The sequence below is a fragment of the Carassius auratus genome, chromosome 25 (genome assembly GCF_003368295.1).
Source record: "Carassius auratus strain Wakin chromosome 25, ASM336829v1, whole genome shotgun sequence".
Taxonomy (NCBI): Eukaryota; Metazoa; Chordata; class Actinopteri; order Cypriniformes; family Cyprinidae; genus Carassius; species Carassius auratus.
The window spans coordinates 8,711,632-8,730,233 of record NC_039267.1 but is presented as its reverse complement, the minus strand read 5'-3'; the positions used below and the strand labels follow the sequence as shown (position 1 = coordinate 8,730,233).

Genomic DNA, 18,602 nt, shown 5'->3' with positions numbered 1-18,602 from the left:
ACAATCTTCATATATAATCAATATGCTAATAAAAAACTTAATTTGCTGTACGTGAATGTATATACATGAGTTTGAGAGAGTTAGACGGCCACTTCTCTTCTCCAGATGAGTTTCGCCGAGTTTACATCCGGGTTTTTCCCTAGGCAATGGGAGACGCACTACCGCTGTTCCTTAGGCAAAGTGAAATAAATTCGCCGCACCGTCACAAAAAATAGTCCTCTCCCCAAACACGTTTTGATGAAACTTCACGTGCACTTTTCCACCAAGCACGCGCACTTTTACAGTAATCGCGATTTTTCTGAATCGTTTGGATGGTTGTTTGGAGTATTTGTGCTTTCTGGCGGCTACTTTTCCTGCCCCCTTCGTCTCCCTCTTCCTGCGCGGATGAATCGTCGGGTGCTTCGGCTGTGGTGAATGAGATTGAAGAAGAGTTCTTGTTTTGTATCTCAGTTTCTCTCTTTTTTACACACACAAATTAAAATTAAACAAACAAAAAAAATAGCTCGGTAACCTAGCTAAATTCAGCCCAGAGCTCCACTACAGCTATGTGAGGGATCGGATCGCACCGAGATCTCGGAGTGTTTGTAAATATTTATTTAAATAATTTGTGAGGAGAGAGAGAGGCACTACTGCTCAAGTGAGTAGAGGAGGGTAAGTGCACCTTGGGATCTTTTTTTATTATTGCAACTTTTATGCGCCTCGTTTTTGGACTTTAATCGTTCAAAGACTCTTCGTCGCTTTCCCAAATCCGAACCCCGTCGCGATCGGGTAGGTAGAGAAGTCAGGATCCCGATGGTTTTGGAGCAGAATTTCCGCTTATTTCTAGGAGTTGAGACTGTGCTGTATTTCTAAGTGCAGCGCGTGAATCGAACGTTCCGCGCGGTTTGTTATTTTGTAACATTTTAAACTTCGCTGGATACATTGTTGCCGCAACGGTTGTTTTCCAGCTCAGTGTAACAATGTATCCGATGGCAGCGGGGGGATAAAAGAGGGTCGAATGAAGATCTTTTGCTCGTGCATGCCTTGAATTAGTGGTTGCGGCTCAGTCGAGTCCATCTAACTGTAATTTGTGCTGTTGGCCTGTTAGCTTTAGCAGAGTTAGCCGTAGCACAATATGAAAGCTCCTTATATCCAGCAGCAGGTTTGTAAAAAAGATTAACTCCTATTTTAATAGTTTTCAACGCTTTTATATCCAGAGCTTGTAGTAGATGAGTGCTAAAGTGATGCTTTTTAAAGCACAGTGATTTTGTTGTTTGTTTGGAAAGTGTTTTTTTTTTAACGTTGCTCTCTCTCTCTTTTTTTTTTTTTTTGGTCGTCGGAGGCTGAGTTATTGGAGCTGGTGTGTTTTACAAGCAGATTCTTTTAGAGAGTGAAAAATCAACTCGCAACGCTTTTCCCCTCATATTGTAGTGGATCAAACATGTATTTCCCCGTTTTGTGAATCTTTGTGAAAGTATGCTGTCTGGCAACACTTTGGGCATCATCTTCCGTGTTTCCCTCAGGTTTATAATAGTGGCCTAATCAAAGTACTGCTTAACTTTTCCTGTCATCTAAACCTCCCTGGTCAGACGGCCGGTTTCATGTATAGCTCAGTATAATTTGGTGTTAAACTGCAGCTTAACTGTCTCTCAGAGTGGTTTTGCACACTATTGCAGTTTTGCAGGTGGCACATTAAAGCATTTGGAGTTTATTGAAGCTATGCTATGTGAGAACAGTTTGTCTTTCATAGTCTTTGTTGGATCAGTTTTTGAAAAGTAGGTGCTATTTCAACAGCTTTAGTATCAATTTATTTTAGTTTTCAACTGATTGTTGCTATTTTTCCACCACTTTAGTAGTGTTTATCCCTGTCTTTGTTATTGTTATTGATTCACTTTGTATCTACTTTGTTTTTCTGCTCATGTTTTGCCTTCGTTATGTTTACGTTTTGAACTCCTTGATGATATTTCTCACGTTTGTGATACTTTAAAATGCATTTACACCCTCATCTGACATGTTGAGCTCTTTCTTTAGGTGTTGTTTTCCTTATCCAGGTAGTTTCACTTTTAATGTTTGTACTGTGGCACTCAAATCTTTAGGGTATTTATGACTCCATGTACCAATATGCGTAGTAGATATAATGCCTTTATAATACTACAGTAACCACATTGAAATATCCACAATGTTGTTGATGCCATTTATGAATTCCAAGTAATTATGCAAAACAAAACTTACTGGCTTATGTAAGCATGACACTGGAAGTATTTTAATGCTATAACTTGTGTCCCGTCAGGTGTAGCTGTGATATTCTGTGACCTCATCCAGGCCTGGATACTATTTAGAAAGAACAATAATTCACATTTCCCTTATTTTGTCTATTTGTAGCTGTCTTATATCAGTTTGCTTAAGTAAAGTAAAGTTCCCTGCACTCAGATGAATCCGTTAATTAATTTCAATGCTTGTCTGTTGTTACATTTATAGGTATTCGTTTAATTCAAATATGTAAATGGTAAAATAATATGTTGTTATACAATGTATGTACCTGATCGATTACAGTAATATGTTGTTTCAATTTATTTTCACTTTCATGTAATTCATATCACTTTGTTTTAGCTTTTAGAATACTATGTACATTATATATTCATCAAACCACAACTAAAAGTTGAATTGTGGAATGCAGTTTTGATCTGAGCTGGTTGTTTATAAAGAATATTTCAACAAGTCACAGAACGCTTTACAGAGACCAGAAAGGTCCCGTGTTACTGTACTGTACAGCTTTCCGATCGCAGATAAGAACCTGATTTGAAATGTAAACTCAAAAGTAAATATATACATTTTTCATTATACACATGCTAATGTTGTCCTCTTTTTATATTTCATATGCAGGGTGAAAGATGTTAGCTAATGCTTTCTAAAAGCTGGTCAGCATCATGATTCAACATAAATCTCTTTTATGGCATCTATGGCAAAATACCTAATGAGATCATTTTTTCCGTCTATTTCAGGGAGTTTGCCTCTAAGTTTAATTTCATGAGTTAAATAGTGATATTATTATTACCATAATGTTTTATTATTTAACTAATTCTTGCATGGTACTATTCTTACGTGGTTAACTATAATTCATAATAATACGTTTCAAGTTAATTATTACAGGGTTTTGGATTGTGATTTATTTTTTTGGTAGTGTTTACATATGGTGTATTTTTTCTTTACCACTAAGCCACCTCAGCTTTTGTCTTTTTACTAGTTAACATTCAAAAAAGCTAACTTATTATGAATATAGGCAGCGTGCTTTTAAAAGACATACATAATCCACTTCGGTTTTCATAATCACTCTCCATTTTTCTGGGCACCCAAGCTCACACGGTCCTCTTCCTAAAGTTCCAGTGACCGTACTATTTAGTTGTGTGTTATTCGATCGAAGACCAGCAGAGTGACTCATACACTTGTCGATTTGAAAGGGTGTCATTTCCTGTGCATTGTAGGCTGAAGGTCCTGAGATACCCGTCTGCCGTGTGGTCATGACAGATGTCATCGCTGGCGAGTACAGGCTTCATTTAATATCTCAGAACTCCAGTTGGCAGGACTGCACAAAGGACAGATCCGATGCTCGAGTTTTGAAGAAGATATTTTTAGCTCCACGGAGATGCCGGGAGATGCACAGGGATGCAGGACCTTTTTTGTCGTGGGGTTCATAGATGGGATGAGCAATTAGAAGCCCGCTGAATGCTGTGCTTGCAATGTTGCCCCTTTTCACACAGACTGTAAGAGAGAGAGAGAGTGGGGGAATTGGAGTGTCTCTCCCTCATCTAATAGTGTGTGTGTGTGTGTGTGTGTGTGTGTGTGTTTCATCTTGTGCAGGGAGTTGGAGAGAGCGCGTGAACACTAGTCTCAGTGCCAGCTGGTAAGTCCTCTAATAGCCTCTGTTATAATTGTCCTCTTGGCACAGGGCCGCACACCAAAATCAATGAGAGTGAATGAATGTCTGTAACACTGCCTCCGTTTCGCTCACTGTTACACTAAGCATCGCGGTTCTTCAGATTCACTCAACGTCCGATCTTCTCAATTGTCACAAGTTTTTATCCTCCGCCAACCCCGGTTTTCCCAGAAAATTGCTTTTCAGCAAGACCCTCTATTGGGTTTTCATTTCTCCTCTCAATCCCGTTTGACCAAAATACCTTTTTTGAACTTAAACAAGAGGTTCCCGCAGTGTGTCGCTCTGGGAATACGAGCTGAATAAAGCGTGTCTGTTTACTACCACCGGAGACATCATGAATCACGCCTCGATTTAGAGAAGTGCATTTGTCCCTCAAACCGCATTAGACACCGACTCGTGTTCCCCCTCGTGGTGTTATTGGATTAAGTCAACCGCCGAGCATCTCGCAAAATAAAGGTTAAATATATAAAATAGGAAGAAAAGAAAAAAAAGTCTGCAAAACCTCTCTTGTTTGATTTCTCTAGACAGGCTGAAAGTTTCCTGGGACTTTCTGGCGAACTGGATCCATGATGGAATTGCAAACATTACAGGAGGCCCTGAAAGTGGAAATACAAGTCCATCAGGTAGGAGATCTCGCAAATGGGCTTCTAATCAGTTAAATCAGGAGGGGAAAACAGTGCTGAAGTGTCACTGTACTTTCAGTACTTGAGACCTAGAATCACAATCCCATGTTTAACGGATGATTCAAATGATTTGGGAGTCTAGCAGAACAGGTCTCCCGTGCCTCTACTGTGCTTGATGATAAAAGGAGATCTGTTCTGCCTGTCCCTCACTGTCAGAGGCGGCGTGTCCCAGCAGGCAGGAAATTAGTCAATTTGTCTGAGTGGGGTAAGAGAAAGACAAAAAGACAGGGAGGGAGGGACAGACGGAGAGAAAGGAAAAGGAGGAGAATCAGGGTCATTCTGGGCAGATAAAGCGTAAGCCACTACTTCAGTTTTAACGAATCATCTCTAGCAGGTGTTCTTTTACATACTGGAGGCTTTTTTTTTGTGCCGCCGTCTGGTTTTGCCTTCATATGGCTTGGAATATTTGACTGGCAGGTGGAAGTGGGATTTCTGTCTCATCCGGGGCAGCTGAACGGGTCTCGCATGACTCACTGTTGCCTACTGGTGGACTGCAGAAACTTTGAAGAAACAGAAAATCGCCCCTGGGCTTTTAAAAGAACAAAAAGTCAAGTGGAGCTAAATGTCTCATATTTTTGTCATGTGACTGTATGTTTGGAAAAGGTCTTAGATGTAAAAAAAAAAAAAGCCTGTTCTGCCAGAAATTTTTTTGTTATTTTTTATTTTTGTACAAAACATTTCTTCAAACTGACACAGAATAGTATGTGCTGCCTGAATTATATGGATTTTTCATAAGGTCTACATCTTATTGTGGTTGCGAGATTTTAAACTTTTTAAAAATCAATTCATTTGAGGAAATGACTTCAATTTTAAAACAAATATGTTTTAAATATTTATATTTGTGCATTTAGCTGATGGTTTTATCCAGAGTGACTTGCAAAAGTTGCCAATGTATAAAAAAAAATTAGGCTAATAAATTATCATGAATTCTTAAATGCTTTATTATGCTTTTAATATTATTTTAATGGTTTATCTATCTATCTATCTATCTATCTATCTATCTATCTATCTATCTATCTATCTATCTATCTATCTATCTATCTATCTAATATTAGATATTTCTATTACCTGATGTTATAGATGCTAATTTCAGTTAAAAGCAAATGTCCTGAAATATAATTTGGGGAACTCATTTTACTCTCCCCTATCTCTTTCACTTATTAATATACCTGTCTCTGGAAGATTGATGTTAAACCAAGTGGATCAACTCATCATCTGAAATTAATTTAAGTTGAATATTTATGACACCTGTTCATTGCAAATGTAAAACGTTTGTTCCAACTGAACACATTAACTGGTGTCCCCACAAAGCGTTGTTAACTGGAGGACAGTTACTCTTCCAGAAAGCGTTGGCAGGCTGCCTGCTGCTCTGTCTGCTTTTGTTTGACAGTGAGGCAGGTGCAGCAGGCTGTAGTTCCACATGTGGCCTGTAGATGCCAGACAACGGCTGTAACTCCCTTCAAAACTGTTGGCTTAAGTTTTGACTGCAAATTCTTGTCTCCTCTTCTGTTGCCATAGAAACTTGTCGCCCAAATGAAGCAGGATCCACAGGTAAATATTCTTTATGACGTTGCTCTTCGGAATTAATCCTTGGCTTTACTTTAACATTACTGACGGCTGAGTATTTTCTATACTAATAAGGCAGCTTGGTGTTGTGTATAAATGTTTTATAAAAACAAAGGTTGTGTAATTCAGAATTTATATGTTTCCAGGTTTTTGTTCAGATATGACACAAGCTCATAGTTAAAAAAAATAAGTGATTATTACACACATTTTTTTCATAGAACGCAGATCTGAAGAAACAACTTCACGAGCTCCAAGCGAAAATCACGGCTCTGAGTGAGAAACAGGTAAGAACTTTCACAGTCCTTGTGACGTCATTCACTGCTTCAGCTGCTGGATCAAATGTTTTTCAATAGTGAAAGCATCAATCAAATGCTTGTTTGTCTATTAATGTGTGTCAGTGAGCAATGAGCAATATAATATAGTCAACTATAATAATATAATATAATATAATATAATATGACAACTATAATATATGAAAAATATTTCTATTTTGAATTAGCAGTTCATTTTCTGTTTTTATACATGTAGTTTTAATTTTAGTAACATTTAAAGTGGAGTTGTGTGGGTTTGTCATTTTTATTTGTTTTTAAAATATTACTTTTCAGGTTAAATTTATTATTATTTTCATTTTAAGTTCAGTTTTAGTGATTATTTATTTCTATTTATTAATTTTAGTGCTTTTGCTGTAAATGAGAGTATTAATTTTAATCTAATACTTACATTTTATTTTATTCCTTCTTTTTATTTTTATTCCAGAATATTTTAAATAGTTTTAGTAAACGATAATAACCCTGGTAGATTTAAATTTTAAGCAACACCACAAAAACACCAGCGTGTTTCAACACATTTGTGTGTCCAAGTCAATTTGCGTTTACTGAAGCCATTTTTGATTTGTTTGCTTCAAATTGGCCTTATTGATTTCCTGAAGTGGCTTTTGGATCTTGTGGGAGTTTTAGAATTTAATGACAAAATGACAGTGGAAATAAGCAAAGACTGATATATTTAATTGTTTTGCGGTTGAGAAAAGAGCAGCCAGCAGGACAGGCCTGGGTCTGCGCATTTAACAACTGTGGCAGAAGAGTAATACATGCAGCCCGCTGTGTGTAGCGCATGTGTCTGATGTGTGTGTTGGGGCTTGTCTCGTCTCCTGCTGAGAGGTGGAAACACTCCAGATTGTCAGAGAGAGTCTGAGATTGCATTTATTCAGTCGCTTCTTGAAAAGTCTGGATTTTTAGCACAGCTGTTTTGGGGGAATGTTTCACTTTCTGTCTCTCTTCCTACTCTTGAAATTCTCCAGTTTGTTTCATCAAAGAATTGTCCCAGTTTACTGCCTCGCAGATCGCTGGCTTAGCTTTGAGCTTTTATCCTGAGAGAGAGAGAGAGAGAGAATAGATCAGTATAAGTACACATGATTTGATTTTTTTTTTTTTAACTCTACTCAAATGTGGAGGGCAAATATTGTATGTGTGTGTAGCCTTAGTCAATCCAGACAAGGATTAGAGCACAAGATGATGAAACAGTACTGTGAATGCTAATTCAGTTCTCTCACGAAACCAGTCTAGTTCACATTTCATCTGATAACGTGTGTGTATATATATATACTTTTAATTTGATTTAAAACATGTAATTCAGTCTCAGATTTATGGATTAATGCTGTTTGTTTTTCAATCAAAACATTAAGTTTATAATAATTATATAAACACACACACAAATATATTAAAATAAATATATGTATATCACTATAACATTTGCAGTAGTGCTGATATTTGGAGAAAAATTGCACTCTTTGTGTGATATTAACTATATTGATTATATATATATATATATATATATATATATATATATATATATATATATATATACTGTATATGCAAGTCACTGTATTCCACTATATTATTATAATTGAAACTAACAGCATAAAATGTTTTTATTTAAAATAAATATTAACTGAAATTAGAGATAAAAACCTTTTCATTTTAGCACAAAAACAATAAAATTATTTTACATAACTACAACTAAAATGAACAAGGAAAATATATCAAATTAAAGCGTCAAAATATTAATAGAAATTATAATAATATTTCAATGATACTTTTCATTATGTGTATTTCTATGTAATCTACACATTTTCTCAGGTCGTAAGGTTGACTCCCTTTTTAATCCTGCTGGCTGTGAATACAGTTTGTCTGCTTTTTAAATCTCAGTCCCATTCATTTGATTCTGCATCATGAATTTATATTTCTGTGATTTTAACCTCGATGTGAGGCCCTCAGCGGTCACGGTGGTCTGTTTCGTATGTAAACTCTCCGCTTGTGAGTCTAAAGCTGCTACTATGTGATTGATCGCCCGCTTAAAGAGAAAAACTGTTTTTTCAAAATTCATTTTGAGGAAGAGACTTTCATTTGATGTTGTGCTTAGCGCAAGGGCTTTGTTGAGGAATGTGTGTGTGTGTGTGTTTGCACTCTCAGAGGTGCGCTTTGGCTCCAGAGGACTCTGAGGCAGCAGAGTGTGTGAGATGAATTTCAATTAAGTTTTTTTCTGCGTGTATGTATGTGTGTGTAGCGCTCAGTGCGCCTTTTATAAAAGCATTTCCAGTGTTGTTAAGATGGTCTCGCACCTGAAGGGTCTTTAAAGGCTGACTGAATAAAAGCCATGGCTTAGCTTCACACCCAGAACAAAGAGAACCAGGGAATCTAGTGACTAATAATCTATTATTAGAAACCGCTGCAGCTAGATATAAACAGAACATTGAAAAGAAAAGATGGGGAGGGGGGGGGGGGCTTTTCATATTTATTTCTTGGAAAAAGTGCGTATGTGTGTTTTTCCGTAATCAACATTTCCTCAAAATGTGACTGTGAATGGATGTATGATTTCCTGGTAATTTCTCTCCCTCTCTCAGAAAAAAGTGGTGGAGCAGTTGAGGAAGGAGTTGCTGGTCAAACAGGAGCCCGACTTGAAGCCACAGACTCTCCCAGCGATCGCAGACGGTAAAACCGTGCTGCTGACACCCGCCTGTCCCCCTTCACAGCCGCCCACAGGGCCTCCACACAACCAGGGGCCTCCACAGGTACAGCTTCACACCCTAAACACCACACAGTCTCTAGACAAAATGTGTAGAACAGCATTATACTCTGAGGTGATTTGCAGCAGAATATTTACTTAACACTGGTGAGACGTGAATTCGATTCCTGTACCTTAGCAAAAAAAATTACCCGATTAGCTAGTTTACCCAAAAGGTTTATTGAAAAACAATTGCCCTGACTTGTCAGCAGTGATCTATTCTAAAGGCACACTCTGTAATTGCAAACACACAAATCTTTGTCCCTGAAATGAGCTTTGAGTTTGTGAAAAATAAGTGCAGAGTGACCTTAGAATCTTATAAGAGTGTTTATATAATAACGCCAATAATGTACAATCTCAGACTTCCTGGTTTTAATTTTTCGGTGATTTGTTTACACAAGATGTGTGTACTGTGTATATTTATATACAAATATACACACATGTATATATTTATATATATTACACACACACACGATTAATTTAGTTGCCATTAATTGATTTAATTAATTATTAATAATATTAAATGATGACATTTGGGTGTTGCATACAAGAATTGAGCCAAACCTGCAATGTGACTTTGTTTAAACAGTGTCTCAATAGATAATTTGTGATTGGTTAACGTTATCTATCAGCACTTTTTTCAAGGTTTTTCTTATATGCACTGATAAATCAAGAAAAATCAAGTCAATAGCACTTTGTCATCTTTTGTGGCTCCTCATCCTCTGCTTCTTTCAATCAACCGACCTCCCGCCTCCGCGACTAGAAGACTCTCACCGTGACGCCGGTCATAACTGCAAAGACTCTACCTCTCGTGCTGAAAGCTGCCACCTCCACCATGCCTGCTTCCATGGCAACACAACGCCCCACAGTCGCCATGGTCACTGCCATCAGCAACCCCCTGAGACCCGGCATCAATTCTGACTCCCAGAGCACACCAATCAACCTTCAGGTGGCCAGCAAGCTACCCAATCAGGACACAGATGCCGGCACACGGATTTTGTCCAAGAATGTTATCGTTGTGAGTGTGAATCGCTAAATCACTAAAGATTCTCTCGCTTTTAACTTAGTGTTTCCATTTAGCTTAAATATAACAATGTTAAACTGAAGTAGAAATGCCAGTCTGTGTTTTTGCATAGCTTGTTCTAGACTAATCATAGTCAGACCCACTTTGCTTTGATGTGTTTAGAACAGGATGTTTGTGTCTCCAGTTAGTATGAAGATTTGAAATGACTTCCTTTCTGATAATGATGTGCTTGGCTGGGGTGGATGGTGACATACTTCTGTGATGAAACCAGATAGAGGATCATTTCCTCTAAATGTTGTGAATTTGCCTCCATTTCACCTGCTGAGTGCCCAATAAACGGCTGGTTTTGTCACAGGTGCAGGCCACCACCACCACCTCTGCCCAGCATATCAAAGTTCCCCAGTTTGTCCCTCCTCCTAGATTGACGCCTCGACCCACCTTTCAGCCACAGGTGCGTCTCTGTTAGACCTGCCCCCTCCCCCTTATGTATGTGCAGTTCCACACCGATGCCACCAGAGGGATACACAACCTAGTTTCGGAGGCCTTGTGTCTGTAAAGCCTTTGTTTACAGAGACATTCTGATTCAGGATATTTTTAAACATGGGAACTAAAATTGCTCGAACACAATCACCCAAACTTCAAAACATCACAGTTCCACACTTGCAGACGCAAATTCAGCTTTTTTTCTTATAGTAAAACTGATGCTCACCTTCTCCTTCCCAGCGCTGGCTGTTGCTGTGATACTGTTTGCTCCCATTTTTTCTCTTTGCTTTAGGGTGCTTGCACACTAGATTTTATGCTCTGTCAGAAATGCTACATGTCTGTTGATATCAGTTGGGGATATTGTGTTGTTAAAAAAAAGATTTGCGAAAGTGATGCTTAATCATGCAACTTGGAACTTTTGCTTTGCACTCCGACATAAGCATCTGTTGACCAATGAAAATTCAGTCCAATGTAGTACTGCTCTGTTTTAAACTGGCCTGCTTCTGTCTACACTCTAATGGCTCATTTCCACTGAGCGGTATGGTTCAGTATGGTATGGTATGCAATCATGTCCTTTCCATTGTCAGAGGTTGTGATTTGGTACTAAAATATTGAACTGTACCGTACCACATTTTTTGGTATCCTTCCGTTTCGGTACTTAGCACAGCAAAGGGTACCAAAAGGGTGGAGCTAAACTCACTGCAGAATGTAGATTGGTTGACTAGAATCATTACTTTTGCGTAATACAAGGGGATAAAGCTTCTCCTTCACTCGTTCCCCTCTGCTGTGCATGAGTATTGGGCTTATATACATCAGAGTGCGGAAACACACCCACACACACAAAAAGCAGATGAAATATATGCAATGTAGTTTTAAGAGTTTTTCAGTTGAGAATATAATTGTTTAAACCTCAAATCTGTGGTTTATTTATAAAGAGAGCCTATATGAGAATTTGCTATGCCGATTTTGGAGCTCCAGGTGATCACAGGGCACTCAGTGCTCATGTTTCCCCCGAGAGCAGTCTTATCTCGGATAGCCCTTCCAACATTTTCCACTGGCTCTGATGTCTCTGTAGTAATTAAACATGAGATACAATTTGTTTTGAGTTTATTTTACAAGCGTTTGTGGTCTCATGAATCTATTATTTGTTCCTGGTCATATAAGTTTGGCTGAGCACAACGTTATTTTGAACTTTATGTATTTATTCAGAGTCTGAGACACTTTATCATCAATCGCTACTTACTGGCATACACCAAGCCGATCAAGTAATGTTACTGTTGGCAGTGGAGATCTAAGCACAACCCAATCAGGATGTTCAGTCCCGAATCATACTGTACTGCACCGTACTGTACTGACCCGTACCGCATGGTGGAAACAAGCCATAAATGCATTCCTGTCTGTCAAATGCTCAGTTATAGCTTTATCTAGTGTGTGAGCTCCCTTAAGCACTGTGTCTATACTGGAAGTGCATGACCCCTTCAACAATTGTTTTAACACTTGGGTGAATGTCCATTGGTATAAAAATTGAACTTCGATATGTTCATTGCTTTATGTCTGGTGTAGACACGGTGTTTCCGAGCAAGACAGCGTTTTGCTGTTTATTCCTTTGTAACAATGCTGTTGCTTCAGTTGCAGCGTTTATTTCTGCTTTTGTTCGTTGATATTGCTTTGGCTGACCCTGTCATTAACCCCCCACCCCCTTAAAGACTGACAATGAATCACCTTTTACCTCACAAAGCTATGTAATGCTAAAGCGAGCTCAGATTAATCATCTTGAACCCGACATTTACTTACCCTTATATCGTTCCAAACTTGTTTGACTTAGGGTGTGTTCACAAGCGTCACGTTTGGTTCGATTAAAACAAATTCTGGTGCTATTGCTCTGTTAGTGTGGTTCATTTGAGTAAGTGTGGACGCTGCCATCTGAACCCTGGTGTGCACCAAACAAGTGGACAGAGAGCACTAAAAGAATGGCTCTTGGTCCACTTCCAAATTAACTCTGGTGCAGTTTGAATGAAATAAGAAATCAACATAGACCAAATACTTCTAAACAAACCAAAATCAGGATGTAATGACAAGATGCAATGGTATGCAACATGATTTGACAATGAGGAATGAGCGGTTTATCCAAAACAAGGGCAAACGTGGAGCAACGAGTAGGTAAAATGCCTTTTATAAGCTCTGAGTTTGCAGGACATAAAATCATATGTACACACAACAATGAACGTGCTTAGTCCAGCAGACAGCAAAAGGTGTATTCGACTTAAAGTGGTGTTGAGCAGACCCATCAGAGAATGGGTACTTTGATGTCATACACCGATCAGTCTGCGCAGGCCAGCTTTAAGTCAAACACACCTATTGTTTGCTGTGTTCATTAAGTTCTCTCATTATGTCTTTCAATGACCAATCAGGCTGTGAACGCATCACTGTGCCTTTAGGTTTGCTGTCAAAAATGCCATTGTGAATGTTAAACAGACCAGGACCAAATGTATAGTTTTCTTTTTGGTCCGGACCAAATGAACTATGAGAGCCAAACTACAAGTGTGAACGCATCCTAACTTTCTTACATGGGCATCTCTGGTCCTCAAAGTCCACTGTCCTAGAAAAAACTTTGGGCCAACCCCAATCAAACACCTCAACAACTAATCAAGGTCTGTAGGATTACTAGAAAGTTAAAGGCAGGTGAGTTTGATCAAGGTTGGAGCTAAACTTATGGACATTGTAGGCCAGAGTTGCTCAGTCCTACTCCTGGTTTGTTTTGATGTTCCTAAATTGAGCTCTGCACACATTTTCCTCCACTTTTATACTAGTCACTAGTCTGGGTGAACCAGAGCTCAGTGTTAGCATTACTTATGGCTGAGGTTTCCTCTTAACACAAAACAGCATGGATGTTAGGGGCATGGAACCAGAGTGGCTTTCTTTATCGATTGCTTTGGCAAGCCTCTGTCTGCTTTCTCATCCAACCCCATTCCACCATTGTACAGGTTCGACCAAAACCCCCCATGCCCATCAATGTGCCCATCGCTCCAGCTCCTCCTCCTCCCATGGTGGCGGCTCCTCTAATCCAGCGGCCCCTGATGCTCACCACCAAGCTGACATCGTCTTTGCCTGCCTCTGCTGGGCCCATTCACCAGGTCCACATCGTGAACGGACAGCAGTGTGCCACGATTGACAAGACCACGAAGGCAGTTACGAGTTGCACCACACAAGTCACAGGCATTGTCATCAGTCCTGCCCAGACACTTCAGATCAGCAACCTTAACTCAGACTTGAAGGTGAGCACACCCGTTTGTATTAGCTTGATTGTTTGCTCCGGACAATGCAACATTTTTCAGACAAGTCTTTTTTTTTATCAGACAGGATAGGTTTAACTTTTGCTCTTGCACTTAGAAACAGCTTGACTGGGTTGCTTATCTTGTTTCTTGTTCTCTGCATCAGACTGTGAAACCACAGGGAGGACCAGAACAGGTGGTCACGAGTACACCACCCTCATCCTCTCCTCCTCTTCCTCCTCCTCCAGCTAAAGTCAAACGAGAGGAGAGCCCTCAGGTACTGGTAACTTCACAGAGTTAACAAAACCATCATGTCTGACTAATTTAGCCTGAATCCTTAATAATAAACTAATACTTTTTCTTCCTTCAGAAACTTGCCTTTATGGTGTCTCTTGGGTTGGTCACACATGACCATCTTGAAGGTAAGTCCCACTGGTGTCAATTCTGCACTGTGGATTTCCCTTCAATTAAAGTTACATGGACAGGATGTTTTTTAACCAGATGTGCATGGGATGTCATTGCTCTCCAGAGATTCAGAGTAGAAGACAAGAACGTAAGAGGAGAACAACAGCCAACCCAGTGTACAGTGGAGCAGTGTTTGAACCTGAGGTACAAACAAATGTTCTGTAGTTCCCTCTTCCATTTGGTCTGATTTTGAGAGCTTAGATTGTACTTTCAACTTGGCTCTAACATTCAGATTTCTCTCCTATATCTCAGAGGAAAAAGAGTGCTGTCACTTACTTGAACACTCCGCTGCATCAAGGCACCAGGAAGAGAGGTCTGTACCTGCCTGTCTTAGTTGCTTAAGTTGATGTATTGTAGCCCTGCTGCTTCTATGTACCACCTAATAGACGCCTCTCTGCTTTCTCTTGCAGTTTTTCTTTGTCTTTGCTAGGGTTTGAGCTCTCTGCAGACCTACATTGTTTGAGTAGACCTAAAAATTGGCCTATAAAAGTGGTGGTTAAGGAACCTCTTCCCCATTTTGTATAGTTTCCAGAGAATTTGGCTTGTTTTGGACTTGTTAACATTTGATTTAAGACTTAAAAATGTCAGTAGGCTTACGAGGAGAAATATGTCCTCTCAGTGTTGCTTCACTTCAGATTTGAGTATCTAGAGTGCTCTTTGCACTTTTTTTTTTATTTCTTTTAGAATATTTTGTTATTTTCTTGGGATTTCTAAAGCTGTGCTTCAACATAATGGATTTACCTTGATTTGACCTTCACCCCAAAGACTTTTGAGGCCTCAAAGTGCCCCTATTATGCCATTTGAAGGTTGCTAATATTGTTTTATGAGTCTCCGAAAACAGGGTTACATGCAAGGTCAACAAACATGTTAGTTTTCTCAGAAAATAGATTTAATTTGACCTCTTTCTAAATTATTCATAAACACCTCGTGCAAAGCATTTCAAAGAATCAGTCTCTCTAAACCCCTCCTTTCCGTGAGCCCTCACTGGTGTTATTGGTCAGATGGCGCAGTCCTTAGTGTTTGGTCCAGAGCTGTAGAGAGCTCTCTCTGTGGCTCTGGATTGGTCTACCGTGTACAGCGCATGTCAGAAACAAAACACCAATTGGCTTGAAAGAATGACAGTCCTGGAGACATGTCAATACATTGAGGAGATGGTTTGGATTGTAGCTTACCAACTCGAGTCTGATGATGAAATGGTTGAAATGGCTGATCGACAAGAGACTGATTCACAAGCACGACTGGGGCAGGAGATTTCTCAGTGGTAAGTGCCAAGTGTTGACAAGTTTGTGGTAATTATGAGATATGATCAAATAAATGTACTCTCACAGCGTAGGACACAGTGTCTTCTCGAAATGATGTTGACAACACAGAAATTTTACCGTGTTTGTTGGCAGGCAAGTTGGCTAAGTAAAACACGGGCAGACATTATGCAAATGTGTTACTTGGTGGTGTAGAGCTGTAACTGAATAATATTCAAATTCCTGAAGACACGTTTAGGCAAGTGCGAGCAGACTTATTTTTATTTATTTATATTTTCAGCTTCACAACTTTGCAGATAGTTTTTCGCATACAGCTACATGACACAATTGCATGAAAGGTAATAGTTGAAAAGGCATAATAGGGGCACTTTAAAAGACTTTATGAACTCTACCTCAAAGACTTAAGTGTTGACTTATGTTTGGCCTTGAAAGACCTGACTTGGACACCACCTTAAAGATTTGAGCATTGATTTTGGCTTGGTGTTGAAAGTTCTTTACTTGGGCTCTACTTATTGACTTGAACACTGATGTGAGTTGGTCGAATTAGGTGTGTAAGTGAGAGTTTATCAATTGGTTCTCTGGTTGTCGTGTTACCTTTTAGATGTTATTTTTATATTTATTGTTTTGCTTATTTTAGAGTGCATGATGCATTGCTTGTTCCCGTAGGAGCCACCTGCAGGGAAATGTATTGAGATTTGAGTTTAGATCTCAGCTTAGACTTTCTATCTTTCGCTCATTGCTTTTCAAATTCCCTGCATGCTGCTGTGGTCGTCCGTAGCACTAACTGCTTTTTGTGACCCTCCCTTCCATTTCTCCTTCGCTCTCTCCCTCCTTTCCTTTGTCTCCATGCTAGCCAATGAGGATCCCCTCTCTAAGGTATGTTGCTACCAGAAAATGCCATTATTTTATTTCATCTTTGTGTTTTTTTTCTTTCTTTTCCCTTTTTCCTCCTCCTCCATTTTTCTGTTACTTTTTTTTTTTTTTTGGTTTGTTTTTCTTTCCTTGTCTGTCTCATTTCACTCAGGTCGCCCTCCCAAATACAGCACCAACACCACCAGCAGCACAGCGGTGCCGGAGCTGGGCTGCAACCCCCTGCTCTCCCCCACCAGCAGCCTTCCCGACTCCCCAGCCCCTGACCGGCCTGAAACTGGGGGCTTTCCCCTCTCTGTCCACCCTCATTCTGTCCCCCAGCCCAGCCCCAGCTCCGGGGATGTAAGTAGCCACCTGCCAAGTCTGGGCGACCATGTTGTTGAAAGCCCCCACTATTATTACTGTTTTAGTAGATTTCTCTACATAACAGGCTGCCCCTACACCCATCCCCCCCCCCCCAATACCCTTCACTGCATTCATCCTGTACACCTCAAAAGTACAGGAGCAAGTTAACTCCTGTTAGAGTCCAGCATCCACCCTGGAAAGAGAAAGACTGACCTACCAGCACTGTCATTCATGTTTATTTGTTGTATTTGTTGAAATGGAGCCAGCAGTCTTACAAAGTGAACAGTCTTTCTCTACTTCCCACACAAATATCAGTAATTAATAGTATAGTAATTTTTTTTATCCTTACACCCCATCTTAGCATTTAAGCCTAAATACCCATTGCTTATAATGACGATACATTTTCAATAGTGATTAATCCAATAATCCTAACTATAGTAATAATTATAAAACTACTAGCTAAATATCCAGTGCCCTGACTGAGTGAAGAGTCCAGTCACCAGTGAGCCTCTAGACAAATACCTCCAATCAGCAGTCAGTTCTTCTCCTCCCCGCCTTTCCCACTATCACTTGATTGGTCCAGGAAAAGAAGGGGGCGGTGGTACTGACACCTGCCATTCTTCCCGACAGGGAGACATCCATGAGGATTTCTGCACTGTGTGCAGACGCAGTGGACAGTTGCTCATGTGTGATACATGTTCGCGTGTCTACCACCTCGACTGCTTGGACCCACCCCTCAAAAACATTCCCAAAGGCATGTGGATCTGTCCTAAATGTCAAGACCAGGTAAATAATAGCAGCACAACGATCCCTTGGCCATTGCTCTTGCAGGCCAGTCAGTGATGTCTCCTTTTAACTGGAATTCAGTCCTTTCAAGCACACACACACTTTTATAATATTATAAATGAGAGACAAACTGAGAGATCAAACTCCCCTTTCCCTGCCAAAAATGAAGTGTACATTTTTCTCCCCTTAAACAAAATGAGTTTCTTCAGGCATTAAGGCTGCTTCGTCCTTTGTAAGCTCTCACATGGTTTGGTATTGATTGTGCCTTTTTTCCACCCATCATGTAAGTGTAAGACAGCATCAAGCACTCCCATTCAGGTTCTGTTGTTCATCACTGTTGCCATATACAATTGATCTCAGTTTCTTTTAGGGCTTTCCAGTGGTCAAGTGGGCACGGCACTGTTCTATTATTGAGAGAATTTCTTTTACAGATTCTGAAGAAGGAAGAGGCCATTCCATGGCCAGGAACCCTAGCAATTGTCCATTCCTACATTGCTTACAAAGAAGGTAGAGATATTTTGATTTCCAGATGTAGAAATTTGCACCGCAATTTTACATTTTAAATGTAAAAGAAAAATTTTTACAACCAAATGCATACATCTATGTTCTAGTGCAATCAGTTTCTGAGTTTTTTGTTCCTGTCCAACAGCAAAAGAAGAAGAGAAGCAGAAGTTAATGAAATGGAGTGCCGAACTAAAGCTGGAACGAGAACAACTAGAACAGAGAGTGAAACAGCTTAGCAACTCTATAACAGTGCGTTACTTATTTTTCTCTTTAACTGGAGCTTTTCTGGATACAAGATTAATTATACAATTGTTCGACATATCTGTGAAGGGGTTTTCGCCTCAGAAATCAGATTTTAAGAGGAACATTCAG

At 39.6% G+C, this 18,602-nt stretch overlaps 1 protein-coding gene and 1 long non-coding RNA gene across 11 annotated transcripts in view; one reads left to right on the top strand and one right to left on the bottom strand.

Moving 5' to 3' along the window:
* Nucleotides 1–333: 333 nt before the first annotated feature.
* Nucleotides 334–18,602, top strand: part of phf21ab (PHD finger protein 21Ab) — a 23,872-nt gene continuing 5,603 nt past the window's right edge. For 2 of the 9 annotated variants that reach the window (XR_003275773.1, XM_026203240.1), the window contains exons 1-17: nucleotides 372–651; nucleotides 3,838–3,880; nucleotides 4,438–4,536; nucleotides 6,115–6,147; nucleotides 6,381–6,446; nucleotides 9,062–9,229; nucleotides 9,986–10,240; nucleotides 10,602–10,697; nucleotides 13,714–14,004; nucleotides 14,168–14,278; nucleotides 14,372–14,423; nucleotides 14,531–14,610; nucleotides 14,719–14,779; nucleotides 16,750–16,937; nucleotides 17,571–17,726; nucleotides 18,158–18,233; nucleotides 18,376–18,479. Coding sequence is in view for 8 of the 9 variants with exons in the window: in XM_026203240.1 (XP_026059025.1) it covers nucleotides 4,480–4,536; nucleotides 6,115–6,147; nucleotides 6,381–6,446; nucleotides 9,062–9,229; nucleotides 9,986–10,240; nucleotides 10,602–10,697; nucleotides 13,714–14,004; nucleotides 14,168–14,278; nucleotides 14,372–14,423; nucleotides 14,531–14,610; nucleotides 14,719–14,779; nucleotides 16,750–16,937; nucleotides 17,571–17,726; nucleotides 18,158–18,233; nucleotides 18,376–18,479 (1,794 nt within the window). In the remaining variant the exon portion in view is untranslated. The other 7 variants (XM_026203244.1, XM_026203242.1, XM_026203241.1 and 4 more) reach the window with 7 other exon arrangements.
* The window catches only part of LOC113043749 (uncharacterized), an 18,135-nt gene continuing 6,678 nt past the window's right edge, over nucleotides 7,146–18,602 (bottom strand). For both annotated transcript variants that reach the window (XR_003275780.1, XR_003275779.1), the window contains one exon: nucleotides 7,146–7,528. This is a non-coding gene — a long non-coding RNA (uncharacterized LOC113043749). The remainder of the gene's footprint in view (nucleotides 7,529–18,602) is intronic.